Here is a 20,964-nt window from a genome sequence, read left to right on the forward strand (position 1 = left end):
CAAGGCTTTTGTTTTTTCAACATTCTTTTTTAGGACATGTCGGACCATTAACGACATAATGTTTCATGTCTAAGATGGACTGATGCAAAGTGGAAAAGTGTTCTGTGGTCTGACGAGTCCACATTTGAAATTGTTTTTGGAAACTGCGAACATTGTGTCCTTTGGAACGAAGAGGAAAAGAACAAGCCGGATTGTTATCGGCGCAAAGTTCCATCACATTATGGGGGTGCATTAGTGCCCAAGGCATGGGTAACTTACACATGTGTGATGGTATGGGGGTGCATTAGTGCCCAAGGCATGGGTAACTTACACATGTGTGATGGTATCGGGGTGTATTAGTGCCCAAGGCATGGGTAACTTACACATCTGTGATGGTATGGGGGTGTATTAGTGCCCAAGGCATGGGTAACTTACACATCTGTGATGGTATGGGGGTGTATTAGTGCCCAAGGCATGGGTAACTTACACATCTGTGATGGTATGGGGGTGTATTAGTGCCCAAGGCATGGGTAACTTACACATCTGTGATGGTATGGGGGTGTATTAGTGCCCAAGGCATGGCTAACTTACACATCTGTGAAGGCACCATTAATGCTGAAAGGTACATACAGGTTTTGGAACAACATATGTTGTCATCCAAGCAACGTCTTTTTTCCATGGACGCCCCTGCTTATTTCGGCAAGACAATGCCAAGAAACGTGTTACAACAGTGTGGCTTCATAGTAAAAAAGTGCGGGTACTAGACTGGCCTGCCTGTAGTCCAGAGCTGTCTCCCATTGAAAATGAGTGGCGCATTATGAAGCCTAAAATACCACAACGGAGACCCCGGACTGTTGAACAACAAAAGCAGTACATCCAGCAAGAATGGGACAGAATTCCACTTCAAAAATGCGTCTTCTCAGTTCCCAAAACTTTACTGAGTGTTGCTAAAAGGAAAGGCCATGTAACACAGTGGTAAAAATGCCCCTGTGACAACTTTTTTGCAATGTGTTGCTGCCATTAAATTCTAAGTTAATGATTATTTGCAAAAAAAAAAAAAAAAAAGGAAGTTTCTCAGTTCCAACATTGAATATCTTGTCTTTGCAGTCTATTGGGGCGGTATAGCTCGGTTGGTAGAGTGGCCGTGCCGGCAGCTTGAGGGTTCCAGGTTCAAACCCCGGTTCCGCCATCCTAGTCGCTGCCGTTGTGTCCTTGGGCAAGACACTTTACCCACCTGTTTCCAGTGCCACCCACACTGGTTTAAATGTAACTTAGATATCGGGTTTCACTATGTAAAGCGCTTTGAGTCACTAGAGAAAAGCGCTATATAAATTTAATTCACTTCACTTCACTATTCAATTGAATATAAGTTGAAAAGGATTTGCAAATCATTGTAAGGACAAGCGGTACATAAAGGATGGATGGATGTATTCTGTTTTTATTTACCATTTACACAACATGCCACCATTACTGGTTTTGGGTTTTGTACTATTTACTTCAGTACTTGTTTTTAATACTACAAACCCCGTTTCCATATGAGTTGGGAAATTGTGTTAGATGTAAATATAAACGGAATACAATGATTTGCAAATCCTTTTCAACCCATATTCAGTTGAATGCACTACAAAGACAACATATTTGATGTTCAAACTTATAAACAGTATATATTTTTTTGCAAATAAAAATTAACTTAGAATTTCATGGCTGCAACATGTGCCAAAGTAGTTGGGAAAAGGCATGTTCACCAAAAACAATTTGAAATGTGGACTCGTCAGACCACAGAACACTTTTCCACTTTGCATCAGTCCACCTTAGATGATCTCGGGCCCAGAGAAACCGACGGCGTTTCTGGATGTTGTTGATAAATGGCTTTCGCTTTGCATAGTAGAGCTTTAACTTGCACTTACAGATGTAGTGACGAACTGTATTTAGTGACAGTGGTTTTCTGAAGTGTTCCTGAGCCCATGTGGTGATATCCTTTAGAGATTGATGTCCGTTTTTGATACAGTGCGGTTCCAGGGATCGAAGGTCACGGTCACTCAATGTTGGTTTCCGGCCATGCTGCTTACGTGGAGTGATTTCTCCAGATCCTCTGAACCTTTTGATGATATTATGGAGCGTAGATGTTGAAATCCCTAAATTTCTTGCAATTACACGTTGTTCTTAAACTGTTTGACTATTTGCTCACGCAGTTGTGGACAAAGGGGTGTACCTCGCCCCATCCTTTCTTGTGAAAGACTGAGCATTTTTTGGGAAGCTGTTTTTATAGCCAATCATGGCACCCACCTGTTCCCAATTAGCCTGCACACCTGTGGGATGTTCCAAATAAGTGTTTGATGAGCATTCCTCAACTTTATGAGTATTTATTGCCACCTTTCCCAACTTCTTTGTCACGTGTTGCTGGCATCAAATTCTAAAGTTAATGATTATTTGAAAAAAAAAACAAAGTTTATGAGTTTGAACATCAAATATGTTGTCTTTGTAGCATATTCAACTGAATATGGGTTGAAAAAGATTTGCTAATCATTGTATTCTGTTTATATTTACATCTAACACAAGTTCCCAACTCATATGGAAACAGGGGTTTGTAAATACTGCTATCATATGTTTATATTGTATCTGCTATTGTAGTTCTGTCGTAGTTGTAAAAAAAGATAAATAAATAAATGTAAAAAAAAGGTCGATAAACATGAAATAATCAGTTGATCTCGAGTCAAACAGGGAAAGTGAGAAGTGACTTGACTGACCTGCACGTCGTTGAAGTCGATGTGGAGGACGGTGAGCGGCTCGGTGAGGGCGGTGTAACCTCCCGGCAGTCTGCTGAGCCTCTCGGTGGTGTAAGGCTCCATGGAGTCGTCCGGCTCGGGGCTGCAGCTCACCGGACTGCGGAGATGCTCGGCCTCGGCCAAGGAGAGACCGCCCACCTCTTCCACGCAGAGCCTGCGGACAACACGGGAACTAAATGACCCCACGGCGGTGCCAGTACAATAAGTGCCGTGTGCAGAGTCCAGTACTTGTTATGGCGGCGGATCTCAAGGCACTCCACAGCCATAGCGAAGACGGTGGCTCCGGCCGGGATGACTCGACCCGTCTCAGAAGGCTCCCTGGTTTTAGTCTCTCCCCTCTGTACAAAAATATTACTGTGTTGACCCCCGCAATAAAAACACTGAAAAGGCTGTCTTATTTCCATGATTGGAAATCCAAATGGCGCCAAACAATAACTTAAACAAGCTTTTCTTCCCGTCACTCACACCCAGGAGAGATCATGTATACAAGCTTTTCTTCTTTTTTAAACACTTATTTGCTTTGTCACAATAACAAACTTAGCTTAGCATATATTGACCTACCCTGGAACGTTTTTAGCATCTTTAAAGGCCTACTGTAACCAACTACTACCGACCAGGCAGTCTGATAGTTAATATAGCAATGATTAATTTTTACATTGCAACACATGCCAATACGGCCTTTTTAGGTTACTAAATTGCAATTTTAAATTTTGCGCGGAATTATCCTGCTAAAACGGCGCAGAATGATGACGCGTGACGTCACGCATTGTAGAGGACATTTTGTTCCAGCACCGTTCACAGCTATAACCTATATATATATATATACATATATATATATATGAAATACTTGACTCGGTAATCTTGTAAATAAACTCCTCCCCTCTAAACCACACCCTGACCACGCCCAACCCCCCACCCTTTACCTCCCGAAATCGGAGGTCTCTTATATATATATATATATATATATAAGAAATACTTGACTTTCAGTGAATTATATATATATATATATATATTTATTTTATATATATATATATATTTATTTATTCTATTTTATATATATATACATACACATAAAAGAAATACTTGAATTTCAGTGTTCATTTATTTACACATATACACACACATAACACTCATCTACTCATTGTTGAGTTAAGGGTTGAATTGTCCATCCTTGTTCTATTTTCTGTCACTATTTTTCTAACCATATGCATGTACAGTAGATGGCAGTATTGTCCTGTTTAAGAGTATCACAACATTGTTGTTTACTGCTTTACGGTAGACGAAAACATGACTGCTGTTGTTGTGTGTTGTTACCGCAGTGGGAGGACGTTAAAGGGGAACATTATCACAATTTGAAAAGGGTTAAAAACAATAAAAATCAGTTCCCAGTGGCTTGTTGTAGTTTTTGAATTTTTTTCTAAATTTTACCGGTCCCGGAATATCCCTAAATAAAGCTTTAAAGTGCCTTATTTTCGCTATCTTCGAAACCACTATCCATTTCCCTGTGACGTCATAGAGGGCTGCCAATACAAACAACATGGCGGTTACCACAGCAAGATACGGCGACATTAGCTCGGATTCAGACTCGGATTTCAGCGGCTTAAGCGATTCAACAGATTACGCATGTATTGAAACAGATGGTCAAAGTATGGAGGCAGATAGCGAAAACAAAATTGAAGAAGAAACTGAAGCTATTGAGCGAATAGCTATTGACGCTATTCGGCCACAGCGTGGGTGTACCTAATGAAGTGGCCCATAACATGGCTGCCTTATTAGCATCGCCGGTAAAATGTGCGGACCAAACGATCAGGACTTTTGCATCTTGTGACACTGGAGCAACTAAAATCCGTCGATTGGTAAGTGTTTGTTTCGCATTAAATGTGGGTATCTAGTTTAGAATGTACATACAGCTAGCGTAAATAGCATGTTAGCATCGATTAGCTTAGCATGTTAGCATCGATTAACTGGCAGTCATGCCGTGACCAAATATGTCTGATTAGCACATAAGTCAACAACATCAACAAAACTCACCTTTGTGATTACGTTGACTTAATCGTTGCAAATGCATCTGCAGGTTATCCATACATCTCTGTGCCATGTCTGTCTTAGCATCGCCGGTCAAAAGTGAAGACACTCTGGTACATTCAATGGGGGTCTGGCGGAAGATTTCTTGCCAGTGGTGCAACTTGAATCCCTCCCTGTTAGTGTTGTTACACCCTCCGGCAACACACCGACGAGGCATGATGTCTCCAAGGTTCCAAAAAATAGTCGAAAAAACGGAAAATATCAGCGCTGAGACCCGGTGTTTGTAATGTGAAAATGAATATGGCGGGTGTGTTACCTCGGTGACGTCACGTTCTGACATCATCGCTAAAAGACCGATAAACAGAAAGGCGTTTAACGTGCCAAATTTCCCCCAATTAGAGTTCGGAAATCGGTTAAAAAAATACATGGTCTTTTTTCTGCAACAACAAGGTATATATTGACGCTTACATAGGTTTGGTGATAATGTTCCCCTTTAATGAAACTGCCAAACAATAAACCCACATAAGAAACCAAGAACTCGCCCTCGATCATTCTAAAGTTATAACATCATTGGGCAGACATGCTGTTTATATTGTTGGAAAGCGGACGTGAAAACAGGCTGTCCTCACTCAGGTCCGCCTGAATTTCGGGAGATTTTTGGGAGAAAATTTGTCCCGGGAGGTTTTCGGGAGAGGCGCTGAATTTCGGGAGTCTCCAGGAAAATTCGGGAGGGTTGGCAAGTATGTCTTATGCTTAAACCAAAAATACACAAATGCGAGCGGCCTCTATGAAAAGGCATTGAATCTTAAGCATGGCTATGCGAAACGAAAATAAAATTGAACTGGCTTCGAAGTAAACAAAACACAAAATGCTGGACGAAAGCAAAGACTTGCAGTGTAGGGAGCGTTCGGGGGGCATTCTGACCAGATGTCCCACCCACCTTACACAGCATTCATGATGGCCACCTGCAGGAGTACTGTTGTTACCTGTGGAGGCAGCAGCAGGTGATGCCAGGCGTGAATGAGACTCTCTATGATGCCTTCTCCAAACAAGCCGGCGTCCACCGTCTCCGTCACCACCAGCGATACCCTGACAGACCGAGCGAGACACACCTGGCTCAAAAAGCGAGATGGCGGAGGAGAGGTAGACGTCTGAGATGTACCTGTGTGGGATGTCCTTGGGCACCACCATCTCCATGGACTTCATATGGAGGATCTTGATGGCGCCGTCCATCCCGTTGGCGGTCACCACCTCGCAGGCCAGCTCGTACATGGTCTTGGAGAGCTCGCAGGCGTACACCTCGGCCGCCCCCGCCTTCTTGGCGCACATGCTGGAGCAAACCGGGACGTCAGAACATCAAAGAGACACAATAAGGGTGCACTAGACATGGGGAGACCCGAAAATAATACGTTACAGTAGTCGAGGCGAGACGTAACAAACGCATGGATAATGATCTCAGCGTCTTTAGTGGACAGAATGGAGCGAATTTTAGCGATATTACGGAGATGAAAGAAGGCCGTTTTAGTAACGCTTTTAATGTGTGCCTCAAAGGAGAGAGTTGGGTCGAAGATAATACCCAGATTCTTTACCGTGTCGCCTTGTTTAATTGTTTGGTTGTCAAATGTTAGAGTTGTATTATTAAATAGAGTTCGGTGTCTAGCAGGACCGATAATCAGCATTTCCGTCGTTTTGGCGTTGAGTTGCAAAAAGTTAGCGGACATCCATTGTTTAATTTCATTTAGACACGCCTCCAACTGACTAGCATTAAAAGATTACAGTTGGTACAAAATGCGGCTGCTAGACTTTTGACAAGAACAAGAAAGTTTGATCACATTGCGCCTGTACTGGCTCACCTGCACTGGCTTCCTGTGCACTTAAGATGTGACTTTAAGGTTTTACTACTTACGTATAAAATACTACACGGTCTAGCTCCATCCTATCTTGCCGATTGTATTGTACCATATGTCCCGGCAAGAAATCTGCGTTCAAAGGACTCTGGCTTGTTAGTGATTCCCAAAGCCCAAAAAAAGTCTGCGGGCTATAGAGCGTTTTCATTTCGGGCTCCAGTACTCTGGAATGCCCTCCCGGTAACAGTTCGAGATGCCACCTCAGTAGAAGCATTTAAGTCTCACCTTAAAACTCATTTGTATACTCTAGCCTTTAAATAGACTCCCTTTTTAGACCAGTTGATCTGCCGTTTCTTTTCTTTTTCTTCTATGTCCCACTCTCCCTTGTGGAGGGGGTCCGGTCCGATCCGGTGGCCATGTACTGCTTGCCTGTGTATCAGCTGGGGACATCTCTGCGCTGCTGATCCGCCTCCGCTTGGGATGGTTTCCTGCTGGCTCCGCTGTGAACGGGACTCTCGCTGCTGTGTTGGATCAGCTTTGGACTGGACTCTCGTGACTGTGTTGGATCCATTGTGGATTGAACTTCACAGTATCATGTTAGACCCGCTCGACATCCATTGCTTTCCTCCTCTCCAAGGTTCTCATAGTCATCATTGTCACCGATGTCCCACTGGGTGTGAGTTTTCCTTGCCCTTATGTGGGCCTACCGAGGATGTCGTAGTGGTTTGTGCAGCCCTTTGAGACACTAGTGATTTAGGGCTATATAAGTAAACATTGATTGATTGACAAGAAAATTGATTCAGAATCTTTCAAAATTGATAAAAAAACACAAACAAAACATTGAATAATCAATTTTTAAAAACATTTTAAGAAAAAGTTTCATTATAATTATTACTCAGTGGCATACTTGCCAACCTCGAGACCTCCGATTTCGGTAGGTAGGGGCATGGTCGGACGGTGGTGGGGTGTGGTTTGGGGCGGGGCTCGGGGCGTGGTTAGGAGGGGAGGAATATATTTACAGCTAGAAAAGTGCAGATTGGATTTTAAACTTTTTAAAACATGACATCAAAAATATATATTTATTGGGAGAAATCATTAAGATGATCAGTGTTTCCACAAAGATAAATATAATTTTCGCTCTGAGGTCCGAAAGCCAGCTCCAGCTCGTGGTGCCCAAGACCAGACTTAAGACCAGGGGAGACAGGGCCTTCTCTGTGGTCGGCCCTAAGCTCTGGAACACTCTGCCGCTCCATGTTCAAACTGCTTCCACAGTGGAGTATTTTAAGTCTCGTCTTAAGACCCACTTTTATTCTTTGGCTTTTAACACTACGTGAGTTGTGTGGTCCTCTGTCCTCTGTGTTTTTTATACACTTTTATTTTTATTTTACTGTTTTAATTGATTTTACCCTTTAAAATAGTTTTTAATCATATTTGTTTTTATATTGTTTTTATTGGTTTTATTTTTATTCATTTTTTGTTTTATTCAGTCATTGGTGGAGCATAATATTGTTTTTAACATGGCTGTGCAGCACTTTGGAAACGTTATTGTTGTTTAAATGTGCTATATAAATAAAGTAGATTGGATTGGATTGGATTAATTATGAATAATAACATAGAGTTAAAGGTAAATTGAGCAAATTGGCTATTTCTTGCAATTTATTTAAGTGTGCATCAAACTGGTAGCCCTTCGCATGGATCAGTACCCAAAAGGTTGGTGACCCCTGCCGTAGATGTTACTGTCACATATGCATGTACAGTAGATGGCAGTATTGTCCTGTTTAAGAATGTCACAACATTGCTGTTTACGGCAGACGAACTGCTTTACGGTAGACGAAAACGTGACTGCTGTTGTTGTGTGTTGTTACCGCGCTGGGAGGACGTTAATGAAACTGCCTAACAATAAACCCACATAAGAAACCAAGAACTCGCCCTCGATCATTTTACAGTTATAATGTCATTGGGCAGGGTCGCTGTTTATAGTGTGGGAAAGCGAATGTGAAAACAGGCTGTCGTCACTCAGGTCCACATGGAGCTGGAGGGGGAGTGGCCTCCAGCTCCGCTTGAATTTCGGGAGATTTTCGGGAGAAAATTTGTCCCGGGAGGTTTTTGGGAGAGGCGCTGAATTTCAGGAGTCTCCTGGTAAATCCGGGAGGGTTGGCAAGTATGCTCAGTGTCCTAGTGGTTAGGTAGGTTGTGAGTTCAAACCCCGGCCGCGTCATACCAAAGACTATCAAAATGGGAGCCATTACCTCCCTGCTTGGCACTCAGCATCAAAAGGTTGGAATTGGTGGTTAAATCACCAAAAATGATTCCCGGGCGCGGCCACAACTGCTGCTCACTGCTCCCCTCACCTCCCAGGTGGTGATCAAGGGGATGTGTCAAATGCAGAGGACAAATTTCACCACACATAGTGTGTGTGTGACAACCATTCGTACTTTAACTTTATACTAAATAATACATTGCGAGAATCAGTTTGAATCGAGATTCAGATTGGGTTGAGAATCAATTCTGAATCGAATCATCACCCCAGGAATCGGAATCAGATCGACTTGTCAGGTGCCCAAAAAATTACACCCTTAAGACACAATAGGGATGCACAAAAAAAATGTACTCACGTCCAAATCACGATTCTTATTCATGTAGATTCTACAACGATTCATCATTTTCAAAAATGGATTTAAAACAATTCCGAAATTACACTTTAAATAAAAATACATTTTTAAGAAGACGGTTTTTAGGCCATCTCCATGCAACCAGAAGGAGCTTTTTCAACCTGTAACTTGTTTTGAAAAAGTTTCATTATACTTATTGTAGCAAATAATACATTCCGTGAATCAGTTTGAATCGAGAATCGTATTGGGTTTAGAATCAATTTTGAATCGAATGGACACCCCGGGAATCGGAATTGGATCGAACCGTTCGGTGTGGAAAGATTCACACCCTGAAGACACACTAGGGATGCACAAAAAAAAAAAAACGCGATTGTTATTCATATCGATTAGAAATCAATTCATCATTTTCAAAAATGTATGCAAAAAAAAAAAAAATAAACATTTTAGGCCATCTTCATGCAACCAGAAGGAGCTTTTCAAACCTGTAACCTGTTTTAATTAAGTTTCATTGCAATTATTATATGAAATAATAGATTGCGAGAATCGGTTTGAGTCAAGAATCGATTCTGAATCAAACTGTTACAGCAGGAATCAAATTGTTAGGTACCCAAAGATTCACACCACCGAGACACAAAAGAGGTGTAAAAAATAATTGTTTTGTTTTTTTTTCATCCCGGTTCTAAATCGACTCATCATTTTCAAAAAACATACAAAAAAAAAAACACTTAAAAAATAATAATAATTAGGGATGCACCGATTAATCGGTAACCGAATATTTTCGGCCGAATATGGCAAAAAAAGCCACATTCGGCTTTCGGTGGAATGAGTTAAAAACAAGGCCGAATAGTGGCGTGTGACGCAATTTTTTGACGCGGTGACGTTGGGATATGTTGTGTACCTGTATAAGTGTATGAGGTTACATGCACACACTTAATTGAGATTTACTTAAGCCTTCTGTTTACATTATTAGCCTGTTGTGTAGGCTACCTGTATAAGTGTATGAGGTTACAAGCACACACTTATTGAGATTTAGTGGGGCCTCTGTTTACATTATTAGCTTGTTGTGTAGGCTACCTGTATAAGTGTATGAGGTTACAAGCACACACTTAATATGTTGTGTACCTGTATAAGTGTATGAGGTTACAAGCACACACTTAATTGAGATTTACTTAAGCCTTCTGTAGGAGCCTAAATACTGTTTAAGTTATTTTACATTTTATGGAAGGTGCTTTATGTTTATTCAGCCAGAAGGGGACTATTTACTTTATTTGCATGATAAGAAAATGTATATATTGAATGCTTAGAGTAATTATATAAATCTCACTTTAGGTGTAATTATTACATTTGTCAAAATGATTTGATGACGTAACTGTTTTAAGTGCATATATGGCGGAAGGATCTGTGTGGTAAGGGGGTTTTTGGACGCAAGGTGTCATGGGTAATTGCTGTCGGGTGCGGTGGAATCGAGCCACACAGTTTTTTTGACCTCACTCATACTTATTCTCATTCATACTTTTTCTAACTAGTACTGCAACAAATTCTCTTTATTTTGTCATTCATTTGTTCCCACATCGTGACTGTTTTATGTTTTGAATTATTAAGATCACAAGTAAACCATACAAACGAAGAAGAACGTCTAGAGTTTTGTTTTGTTGTTGCCGCAGCAAGCGGAGTGAATGTGATAGTAGAGGAGCGTCAAGCTTAAGGCTACTTTAGGAATCTACACCTTCTGTTTACATTATTAGCATATCTACTGTGGCTAAGCAGACTTTTGCCAAAAGGACAATCATTCATTTGTTGTGGGTTTATCCACTTTAATGCACTATTTTTTTTTTGGAATGCATGTTTTGTTTGAAGGCCTAATATAAATGAAAAACTTTGTGCTTTTTTTGAAAAGCAAAGGCTACTGGAATATTTAAAAGATGTCAATATTCAATAAAAAATTACTTGTATGTATGTACATACAAGGCAGACGCACTAACCCCTCTTCCACCGTGAAGCCCTGTTCAACGACAAGATGGTAAGAAAAAGTCGGGACCCAGGATGGACCGCTCGCCTGTATCGGTTGGGGACATCTCTACGCTGCTGATCCGCTTGAGATGGTTTCCTGTGGACGGGACTCTCACTGCTGTCTTGGAGCCACTATGGATTGAACTTTCACAGTATCATGTTAGACCCGCTCGACATCCATTGCTTTCGGTCCCCTAGAGGGGGGGGGGGGGTTGCCCACATCTGAGGTCCTCTCCAAGGTTTCTCATAGTCAGCATTGTCACTGGCGTCCCACTGAATGTGAATTCTCCCTGCCCACTGGGTGTGCGTTTTCCTTGCCCTTTTGTGGGTTCTTCCGAGGATGTTGTAGTCGTAATGATTTGTGCAGTCCTTTGAGACATTTGTGATTTGGGGCTATATAAATAAACATTGATTGATTGATTGACTTTATTTGAAAAACTTCAAAATATTTTTGTAGGCTATTTGTGCAATATAAAATTTTTTTTGAAAAACTGCATTCATTATTCGGTATTCGGCCAAGCGTTTAAATTTTATTCGGCTTCGCCTTCGGCCACAAATTTTCATTTCGGTGCATCCCTAATAATAATACATTTTGAGAATTGGCTTTAATTGTTAATCAAGTCTGCAATGAGCTGGCGACTTGTCCAGGGAGTACCCTGCCTTCCACTCGAATGCAGCTGAGAGAGGCTCCAGCGACCCCCCGCAACCCCAAAAGGAACAAGCGGTAGAAAATGGATGTTCATAAAGTTGAATCAAGAATCGATTCTAAATCAAATTGTCAGCCCAGGAAACACAATCGGATGAAATTGCTCGGTGCCCGAAGGTTCCCACCTTAACACACGACATTTGTTCAACGACATCCATCCATCCATTTTCTACCGCTTATTCCCTTTTAGGGGTCGCGGGGGGCACTGGCGCCTATCTCAGCTACAATCGGGCGGAAGGCGGGGTACACCCTGGACAAGTCGCCACCTCATCGCAGGGCCAACACAGATAGACAGACAACATTCACACACTAGGGCCCATTTAGTGTTGCCAATCAACCTATCCCCAGGTGCATGTCTTTGGAAGTGGGAGGAAGCCGGAGTACCCGGAGGGAACCCACGCAGTCACGGGGAGAACATGCAAACTCCACACAGAAAGATCCCGAGCCTGGATTTGAACCCAGGACTGCAGGAACTTCGTATTGTGAGGCAGACGCACTAACCCCTCTGCCACCGTGAAGCCCTGTTCAACGACAAGATGGTAAGAAAAAGTCTCCATCTCTCTCTCACCCCAGGATCCCGGTGCCAGTACCGATGTCCAGCACGGTGCTGCAGCCGCCGCGGACCGCCTTCTGGATGGCCTGCTGGTACTTGAGGTTCCTCCCGTGGTCGTTGAGCATGAGGAAGTGCCAGCGCTCCACCAGCCAGTTTGCCACCCGGTAGAAGTTCTCCCTCGCCTCCGGGTAGTCGGGCTTCAGTTTGAGGGCTTTGTAGAAGTGGCCCGCCGCTTCGTCTCGAAAACCCATTCTGCTTGGTGCAGGGAATTTAAAAACATACACATTTAGGATGTTTAATTACCTGCTGTACTTCATTATTTCATTTGACAGACACCTGGTAGCTAAAGGATGGAAAAAGTCCTCAGGGAGTTAAAGGGGAACTGCACTCTTTTTAGGACAAGAAGATATTATGCTTTTTTTTTTTCTAAATGTAAAAGACTTTCTTGTGGTCTACATAACATGTAATGGTGGTTCTTTGGGCAAAATGTTGCATAGATATACTGTAAGTAACAACTTTACACTACTTAATATTAGAAATGGCAACAGCAGAAGGATGAATGTCACATAACAAGAAGATAGAGAAAAAGAAGAAGGTTATCGTCTACAGCAGGGGTCAGCAACCTTTTTGAAAGCAAGAGCTACTTCTTGGGTACTGATTAATGCCAAGGGCTACCAGTTTGATACACACTTAAATAAATTGCCAGAAATAACCAATTTGCTCAATTTACCTTTAATAAATACATCTATATGTATATATATATATATATCCATCCATCCATCCATCCATCATCTTCCGCTTAACCGAGGTCGGGTCGCGGGGGCAGCAGCCTAAGCAGGGAAGCCCAGACTTCCCTATCTCCAGCCACTTCGTCTAGCTCTTCCCGGGGGATCCCGAGGCGTTCCCAGGCCAGCCGGGAGACATAGTCTTCCCAACGTGTCCTGGGTCTTCCCCGTGGCCTCCTACCAGCTGGACGTGCCCTAAACACATCCCTAGGGAGGCGTTCGGGTGGCATCCTGACCAGATGCCCGAACCACTTCATCTGGCTCCTCTCGATGTGGAGGAGCAGGGGCTTTACTTTGAGTTCCTCCCGGATGGCAGAGCTTCTCACCCTATCTCTAAGGGAGAGACCCACCACACGGCGGAGGAAACTAATTTGGGCCGCTTGTACCCTGGTTTCTTATCCTTTCGGTCATGACCCAAAGCTCATGACCATAGGTGAGGATGGGAACGTAGATCGACCGGTAAATTGAGAGCTTTGCCTTCCGACTCAGCTCCTTCTTCACCACAACGGATCGGTACAACGTCCGCATTACTGAAGACGCCGCACCGATCCGCCTGTCGATCTCACGATCCACTCTTCCCTCACTCGTGAACAAGACTCCTAGGTACTTGAACTCCTCCACTTGGGGCAGAGTCTCCTCCCCAACCCGGAGATGGCACTCCACCCTTTTCCGGGCGAGAACCATGGACTCAGACTTGGAGGTGCTGATTTTCATTCCGGTCGCTTCACACTCGGCTGCGAACCGATCCAGTGATATATATATAGTGATATATATATATATATATATATATATATATATATATATATATATATTAAAAAATGGGTATTTCTGTCTGTCACTCCGTCGTACATTTTTTTTCCTTTTACGGAAGGTTATTTGTAGAGAATAAATGATGAAAAAAACACTTAATTGAACAGTTTAAAAGAGGAGAAAACACACAAAAAATGAAAATCCTATTTAGAAACATAGTTTATCTTCAATTTCGACTCTTAAAAATTCAAAATTCTACCGAAAAACAAAAGAGAAAAAACTAGCTAATTTGAATCTTTTTGAAAAATGTTTTAAAAATAATTTATGGAACATTATTAGTAATTTTTCCGGATTAAAATTAATTTTACACATTTGATGACATGTTAAATAAGTTAAAATCCAATCTGCACTTTGTTAGAATATATAACAAATTGGACCAAGCTATATTTCTAACAAAGACAAATCATTATTTCTTCTAGATTTTCCAGAACAAAATTTTTAAAAGAAATTCAAAAGACTTTGAAATAAGATTTAAATTTGATTCTACAGATGTTGTAGATTTTCCAGAATATTTATTTTTTATTTTAATCATAATAAGTTTGAAGAAATATTTCACAAATATTCTTCGTCGAAAAAACAGAAGCTAAAATGAAGAATTTAATTAAAATGTATTTATTATTCTTTACAATAAAACAAAATATTTACTTGAACATTGATTTAAATTATCAGGAAAGAAGAGGAAGAAATTTAAAAGGTAAAAAGGTATATGTGTTTAAAAATCCTAAAATAATTTTTAAGGTTGTATTTTTTCTCAAAAATGTTATTTCTGAAAGTTATAAGAAGCAAAGTAAAAAAAAAATGAACTAATTTATTCAAACGAGTGAAAACCAAATCTTTAAAATATTTTCTTGGATTTTAAAATTGTATTTGAGTTTTGTCTCTCTTAGAATTAAAAATGTCGAGCAAAGCGAGACCAGCTTGCTAGTAAATAAATACAATTTAAAAAATAGAGGCAGCTCACTGGTAAGTGCTGCTATTTGAGCTATTTTTAGAACAGGCCAGCGAGCGACTCATCTGGGCACCGCGTTGGTGATCCCTGGTCTACGGCGTCTACACGGACTACAAAGGCGGACGCGTGCCATTTTTCAGGACTTATGCAGATCCCAAATACAGATCAGCAGGCACCAGAAGGTAAGAAAAGTATATTTTGCATAATATTGCGAAACAAAACGCCAGATAATATGTCTTACTTTATACACACAGCATAATAATACTCCTATGTTGAAGCACAGTACAATCCATCAAGTGGTTGCGGCTTCATAGCTTACCAAAGTCCTACTAAAACATGTAGATAGGCTTATGAGAACCGCAATTAATTTTCTATATTTTCAATGGAACATATACAATTTGGTGTTGTTTACTTGAGTCATATTGCAGTCTACACGTATCTCTTATGTGTGACTGCCATCCGCTGGTCAGACTTATCATTTCACCGTGTACCAAATAAAATAACTTCAAGGTTGATCAGCAAGTACCAGAAGATAAGAAAAGATGCTTTTGCATAATATTGCGAAACAAAAACGCCAGATAAAGTCTTACCTTATACAAACACCATAATAATACTCCTATGTTAAAGCACAGTACAATCCATCAAGTGGTGTGGCTTCATAGCTTACCAAAGTCGTATTAAAACATTTTGATAGGTATATGAGAACCGTGTTTAATATTCTATATTTCCAATGGAACATATAACATTTTTTTTTTTTTTTACTTGAGTCATATTGCAGTCTACACATATATCATATGTGTGACTGCCATCTACTGGTCACACTTATAATTTCACTGTGTATCAAATAAAATAGCTTTAGGGTTGGTAAGCGCAACCAAAATAATTTTGTATATTACGTGCACCGGGTTATAAGGCACACTGTCGAGTTTGGAGAAAATGAAAGGATTTTAGGTGTATGCCTTATAGTCCGAAAAATACAGTAATCAGTCAAAATTGTCATCAACCTAGCATTTTTTGTTTCTCATTGTTTTGGTATTGTTGACTGGGCTTATCTTCCTTTTACGCTTGTACGGCAATTGAGATGGTTCAAATCTGACCATTAATTAACATCTTAAGGCCCAAGCTGTTTGTTTACATGCTTTTTTTTTTTATTTCTCTTTGCTATTTGGGCTTATTGGACCCTCATTAGAACAAAACTTAAAATCATCTTTTGATATGATGTACTTAATCCATAAGTACACAAACGTGTACTTCATGTGACACGCTAATTCTTATTTTTACACTTTTTTTTACCAAATTCCATTGTATGTTATACTCTTCTGACACCACCAGATGGCACTATAAGTGTCCACATAAGTGGCCATAAGACCCCAATTCAGTAGTGTACACAATTTTGGAAATAAGAACTAAAAGGTGCTGTCCACGCATGTGGCCACTAAGCCTTTAGAGGTTTTAATTAATAAAAGCATACCTGAACAGGTGTTCGCCCATGCTGTTCAGAATGACCTCGTCGGCGGGGAAGAGCTCCAGTGCTTGCTCGTAGCAGTTGAAGAGGTCCTGAATGCGGCCCACAGAGTCCAGCTCATCCGCCCATTTGAAGAGAGTGAACCGGAAGGACTCCTGCCACAAAAAACGAGGCACACAAAAATAACGCTGACTCTTCTAAACTTGAGAGTTGGCGTCTTTACCGGACAGTACCTTGGCAAAGTCCCTAAACTCGGGGGCCAGGTTGAGGACGAGGAGGTAGTGCACAAATGCAGTTCCATAATCCTGACTGAAGAGGCACTGCTGGGCGCTCTCAAGCGAACTGGACACCAGCTCGTTCCTGGCCGGGTCCTCTCTGCGGCGTCTCCGGTTCCTCCTGCCGTGCTTTGGCCTGGCGCTGGCATTCGGCATCCCCTGCAGACATGTCGAGGTTTCACAACAAAAGCATGGATTTTAAAGGCCTACTGAAATGAGTTTTTCATATTTAAACCGGGATTTTTTTTTTTTTTTTTTTTTCCCTCCTCCACGGTGGAAGCATCCGACAGTCGTGGGCGGCCAGTGGGAGGAGGCAAGAGAGTCCGCAGCTGCCTCTTTGACAGGTGCAGGAGGAACGACGCAAGCTCTCCGCTCATGTCTACGGTAGGAGCCGACTTATTACCACCATTTTCTCACCGAAACCTACCGGTTGACATGTGGTAGGGAACCGTGTTCGCTTGACCGCTCTGTTCCATAGTAAAGCTTCACCGTCATCTTTCAGGAATGTAAACAAAGAAAAAACAGCTGTGATTGTGTTGCTAAAGGCGGCCGCAATACACCGCTTCCCACCTACAGCTTTCTTCTTTGACGTCTCCATTATTCATTGAACAAATTGCAAAATATTCAGCAACACAGATGTCCACAATACTGTGGAATTATACGATAAAAACAGACGACTCATAGCTGTGAACGGTGCTGTAACAAGAAGTCCTCTACAATGCGTGACATCATGCGCACGCGTCATCATACCGCGACGTTTTAGCAGGATACTAAAAAATTGCAATTTAGTAAACTAAACCGGCCATATTGGCATGTGTTGCAATGTTAAAGGCCTACTGAAAGCCACTACTAGCGACCACGCAGTCTGATAGTTTATATATCAATGATGAAATATTAACATTGCAACACATGCAAATACGGCTGGTTTAGTTTACTGAATTGCAATTTTAAATTTTCCGCGAGGTATCCTTTCGAAAATGCCGCGGAATGATGACGTGTGTGATGACGCGTGCGCGTGACGTCACCGGCGGTAGCGGACATGTTCTCCCAGCACCGATCACGGCTAAAAGTAGTCTGTTTTTATCACATAATTACACAGTATTCTGGACTTCTGTGTTGCTGAATCTTTTGCAATTTGTTCAATTAATAATGGAGACGTCAAAGAAGAAAGCTGTTGGTCGAAAGCGGTGGATTGCAGCCAGCTTTAGCAACACAAACACCGCCGGTGTTTCTTTGTTTGTTGTGAAGCTTTAATATGGAACAGAGCGGTCAAGCGAACATGTTTCTTTAAAACATGTCAACCGGCAGGTTTCGGTGAGAAAATTGTGCTAATAAGTCGGCTCTTACCGTAAACATGAGCGGAGCTTGTGTCGTTCCTCCCCCGACTTTCAGGTATGACTTTATAATCTCACTAAAACACTAGTAACACAATAAGCAGATAAGGGATTTTCCAGAATTATCCTAGTAATTGTGTCTAAACGCTTAAAGACCTTGTGACACTTTTTAGTCTTAGTTACAATCAGTCGCTCTCTTTCTCCCTTCTCATTGCATCGAAAAAATGTTTACTCATACCTGGAAGTTGCTTCCTTACATCCGTCGATAGACCAAACCAGACACTTCAAACTAAAACCACGCCCACAAACTTCTGAAAAAGGCATGAAATTACATTTTTAACCATAGTAACTAAAACAAAGCCTTCTGATGAACTTTTATGCAATTGATTTGAATTCCCTTTTATGAACTTAACTTAGTCTGTTTTTAGAGAAATAAAACAAATTATAATAATTATTAGTAGCAAGAGTTACAACATCTGAATCGCCGCTCCCACTGCCCTCGTCTTTTTTCAATGTTTATCAATCAATGTTTATTTATATAGCCCCAAATCACAAATGTATCAAAGGACTGCACAAATCATTACGACTACAACATCCTCGGAAGAACCCACAAAAGGGCAAGGAAAACTCACACCCAGTGGGCAGGGAGAATTCACATCCAGTGGGACGCCAGTGACAATGCTGACTATGAGAAACCTTGGAGAGGACCTCAGATGTGGGCAACCCCCCCTCTCTAGGGGACCGAAAGCAATGGATGTCGAGCGGGTCTAACATGATACTGTGAAAGTTCAATCCATAGTGGCTCCAACACAGCCGCGAGAGTTCAGTTCAAGCGGATCCAAGACAGCAGCGAGAGTCCCGTCCACAGGAAACCATCTCAAGCGGATCAGCAGCGTAGAGATGTCCCCAACCGATACAGGCGAGCGGTCCATCCTGGGTTCCGACGAGCGGTCCATCCTGGGTCTCGACTCTGGACAGCCAGTACTTCATCCATGGTCATCGGACCGGACCCCCTCCACAAGGGAGGGGGGGACATAGGAGAAAGAAAAGAAGCGGCAGATCAACTGGTCTAAAAAGGAGGTCTATTTAAAGGCTAGAGTATACAAATGAGTTTTAAGGTGAGACTTAAATGCTTCTACTGAGGTGGCATCTCGAACTGTTACCGGGAGGGCATTCCAGAGTACTGGAGCCCGAACAGAAAACGCTCTATAGCCCGCAGACTTTTTTTGGGCTCTAGGAATCACTAATAAGCCGGAGTCTTTTGAACGCAGATTTCTTGCCGGGACATACGGTACAATACAATCGGCAAGATAGGCTGGAGCTAGACCGTGTAGTATTTTATACGTAAGTAGTAAAACCTTAAAGTCACATCTTAAGTGCACAGGAAGCCAGTGCAGGTGAGCCAGTACAGGCGTAATGTGATCAAACTTTCTTGTTCTTGTCAAAAGTCTAGCAGCCGCATTTTGTACCAGCTGTAATCTTTTAATGCTAGACATGGGGAGACCCGAAAATAATACGTTACAGTAATCGAGACGAGACGTAACAAACGCATGGATAATGATCTCGGCGTCTTTAGTGGACAAAATGGAGCGAATTTTAGCGATATTACGGAGATGAAAGAAGGCCGTTTTAGTAACGCTTTTAATGTGTGACTCAAAGGAGAGAGTTGGGTCGAAGATAATACCCAGATTTTTTACGGAGTCACCTTGTTTTATTTATTTATTTTTTTCTTCTTGTCCTTCACTCGCACTTTCCTCATCCACAAATCTTTCATCCTCGCTCAAACTAATGGGGAAATTGTCGCTTTCTCGGTCCGAATCGCTCTAGCTGCTGGTGGTCATGATTGTAAACAATGTTCAGATGTGAGGAGCTCCACAACCCGTGACGTCACGCGCACATCGTCTGCTACTTCCGGTACAGGCAAGGCTTTTTTATTAGCGACCAAACTTTATCGTCGATGTTCTCTACTAAATCCTTTCAGCAAAAATATGGCAATATTGCAAAACGATCAAGTATGACACATAGAATGGACCTGCTATCCCCGTTTAAATAAGAACATCTCATTTCAGTAGGCCTTTAAGTAGAAGATTCTGCACTCTCGGCTCCCCCAAACCCCCGCCCAGTAGACGCCAGGTACTCTCTGCAGTTTGTGCAAATGACCACAACGGTTAAGAGGGACGTCAAGTGGAGCAGCAACCAATCACAAAAAAAGTTATTTGCCAAATTAAAATACTCAATGACGTCACTGCGGACGCTGACTTACTGTGGGCAACGGTGACGTAATTTGTTGTTTTAATATCGCTTTAGTGACGCTTCCAACAGCGCACACATTACAACAGTTAGGTCCTTGAAGAAGCGGCTCGGGTATGTTCTTCAGCAGGAGGGCATCTTGTCGTAAGCGCAATTAAAAGAACGATTACATTAATTTACACGTAAATAAATTAGATGCAGAAAAACAACCTGCAAGACGGAGTCAGTAGCATGTTTGCTAATTGGGTCCTACCACAAAATGAGCTCGGGTAGAAACATGTCGAACGAACGTTCCTCGTCTCCAATTCGGAAAAAAAACGGTTGAAACGACGAGTGTGGCTTGGTAATTTATTACATAATTCATTTGACAAAAATAAACATCGCAATACCTGCATAGTCACGGCGACATATCGTGGTTTTAGGTCGACCGGTTTAAAAAGGGCAAACGGATTTAGACAGCCAAAGAGTGTCAACAGGGCAAGGCGGTTCACGTCAAACCGGTTTTGCTAATCGCCAAGCTTAAATATTTGAAGAAGTGTTTAAATGTGATGTGTTTTGAGAAAATAACACAATAGTGT

The 20,964-nt window shown here is 41.8% G+C and overlaps 1 protein-coding gene across 2 annotated transcripts in view; it reads right to left on the reverse strand.

Annotated features, from left to right (window-relative positions):
• The window catches only part of prmt9 (protein arginine methyltransferase 9), a 36,541-nt gene extending 15,577 nt beyond the window's left edge, over positions 1-20,964 (reverse strand). The window contains exons 1-8 of one of the 2 annotated variants that reach the window (XM_061881208.1): positions 20,776-20,964; positions 16,761-16,961; positions 16,534-16,682; positions 12,534-12,770; positions 5,953-6,120; positions 5,777-5,879; positions 2,994-3,103; positions 2,727-2,919 (exon numbers count right to left, since the gene is read on the reverse strand). In XM_061881208.1, coding sequence (XP_061737192.1) covers positions 2,727-2,919; positions 2,994-3,103; positions 5,777-5,879; positions 5,953-6,120; positions 12,534-12,770; positions 16,534-16,682; positions 16,761-16,961; positions 20,776-20,781 — 1,167 coding nt within the window. In that variant the 5' untranslated portion in view covers positions 20,782-20,964. Of the gene's footprint in view, positions 1-2,726; positions 2,920-2,993; positions 3,104-5,776; positions 5,880-5,952; positions 6,121-12,533; positions 12,771-16,533; positions 16,683-16,760; positions 16,962-20,399; positions 20,728-20,775 lie in introns of those variants that run through there. The other variant, XM_061881209.1, reaches the window with a different exon arrangement.

This window comes from Nerophis ophidion, linkage group LG20 (genome assembly GCF_033978795.1).
Source record: "Nerophis ophidion isolate RoL-2023_Sa linkage group LG20, RoL_Noph_v1.0, whole genome shotgun sequence".
In the NCBI taxonomy this organism is placed as follows: Eukaryota; Metazoa; Chordata; class Actinopteri; order Syngnathiformes; family Syngnathidae; genus Nerophis; species Nerophis ophidion.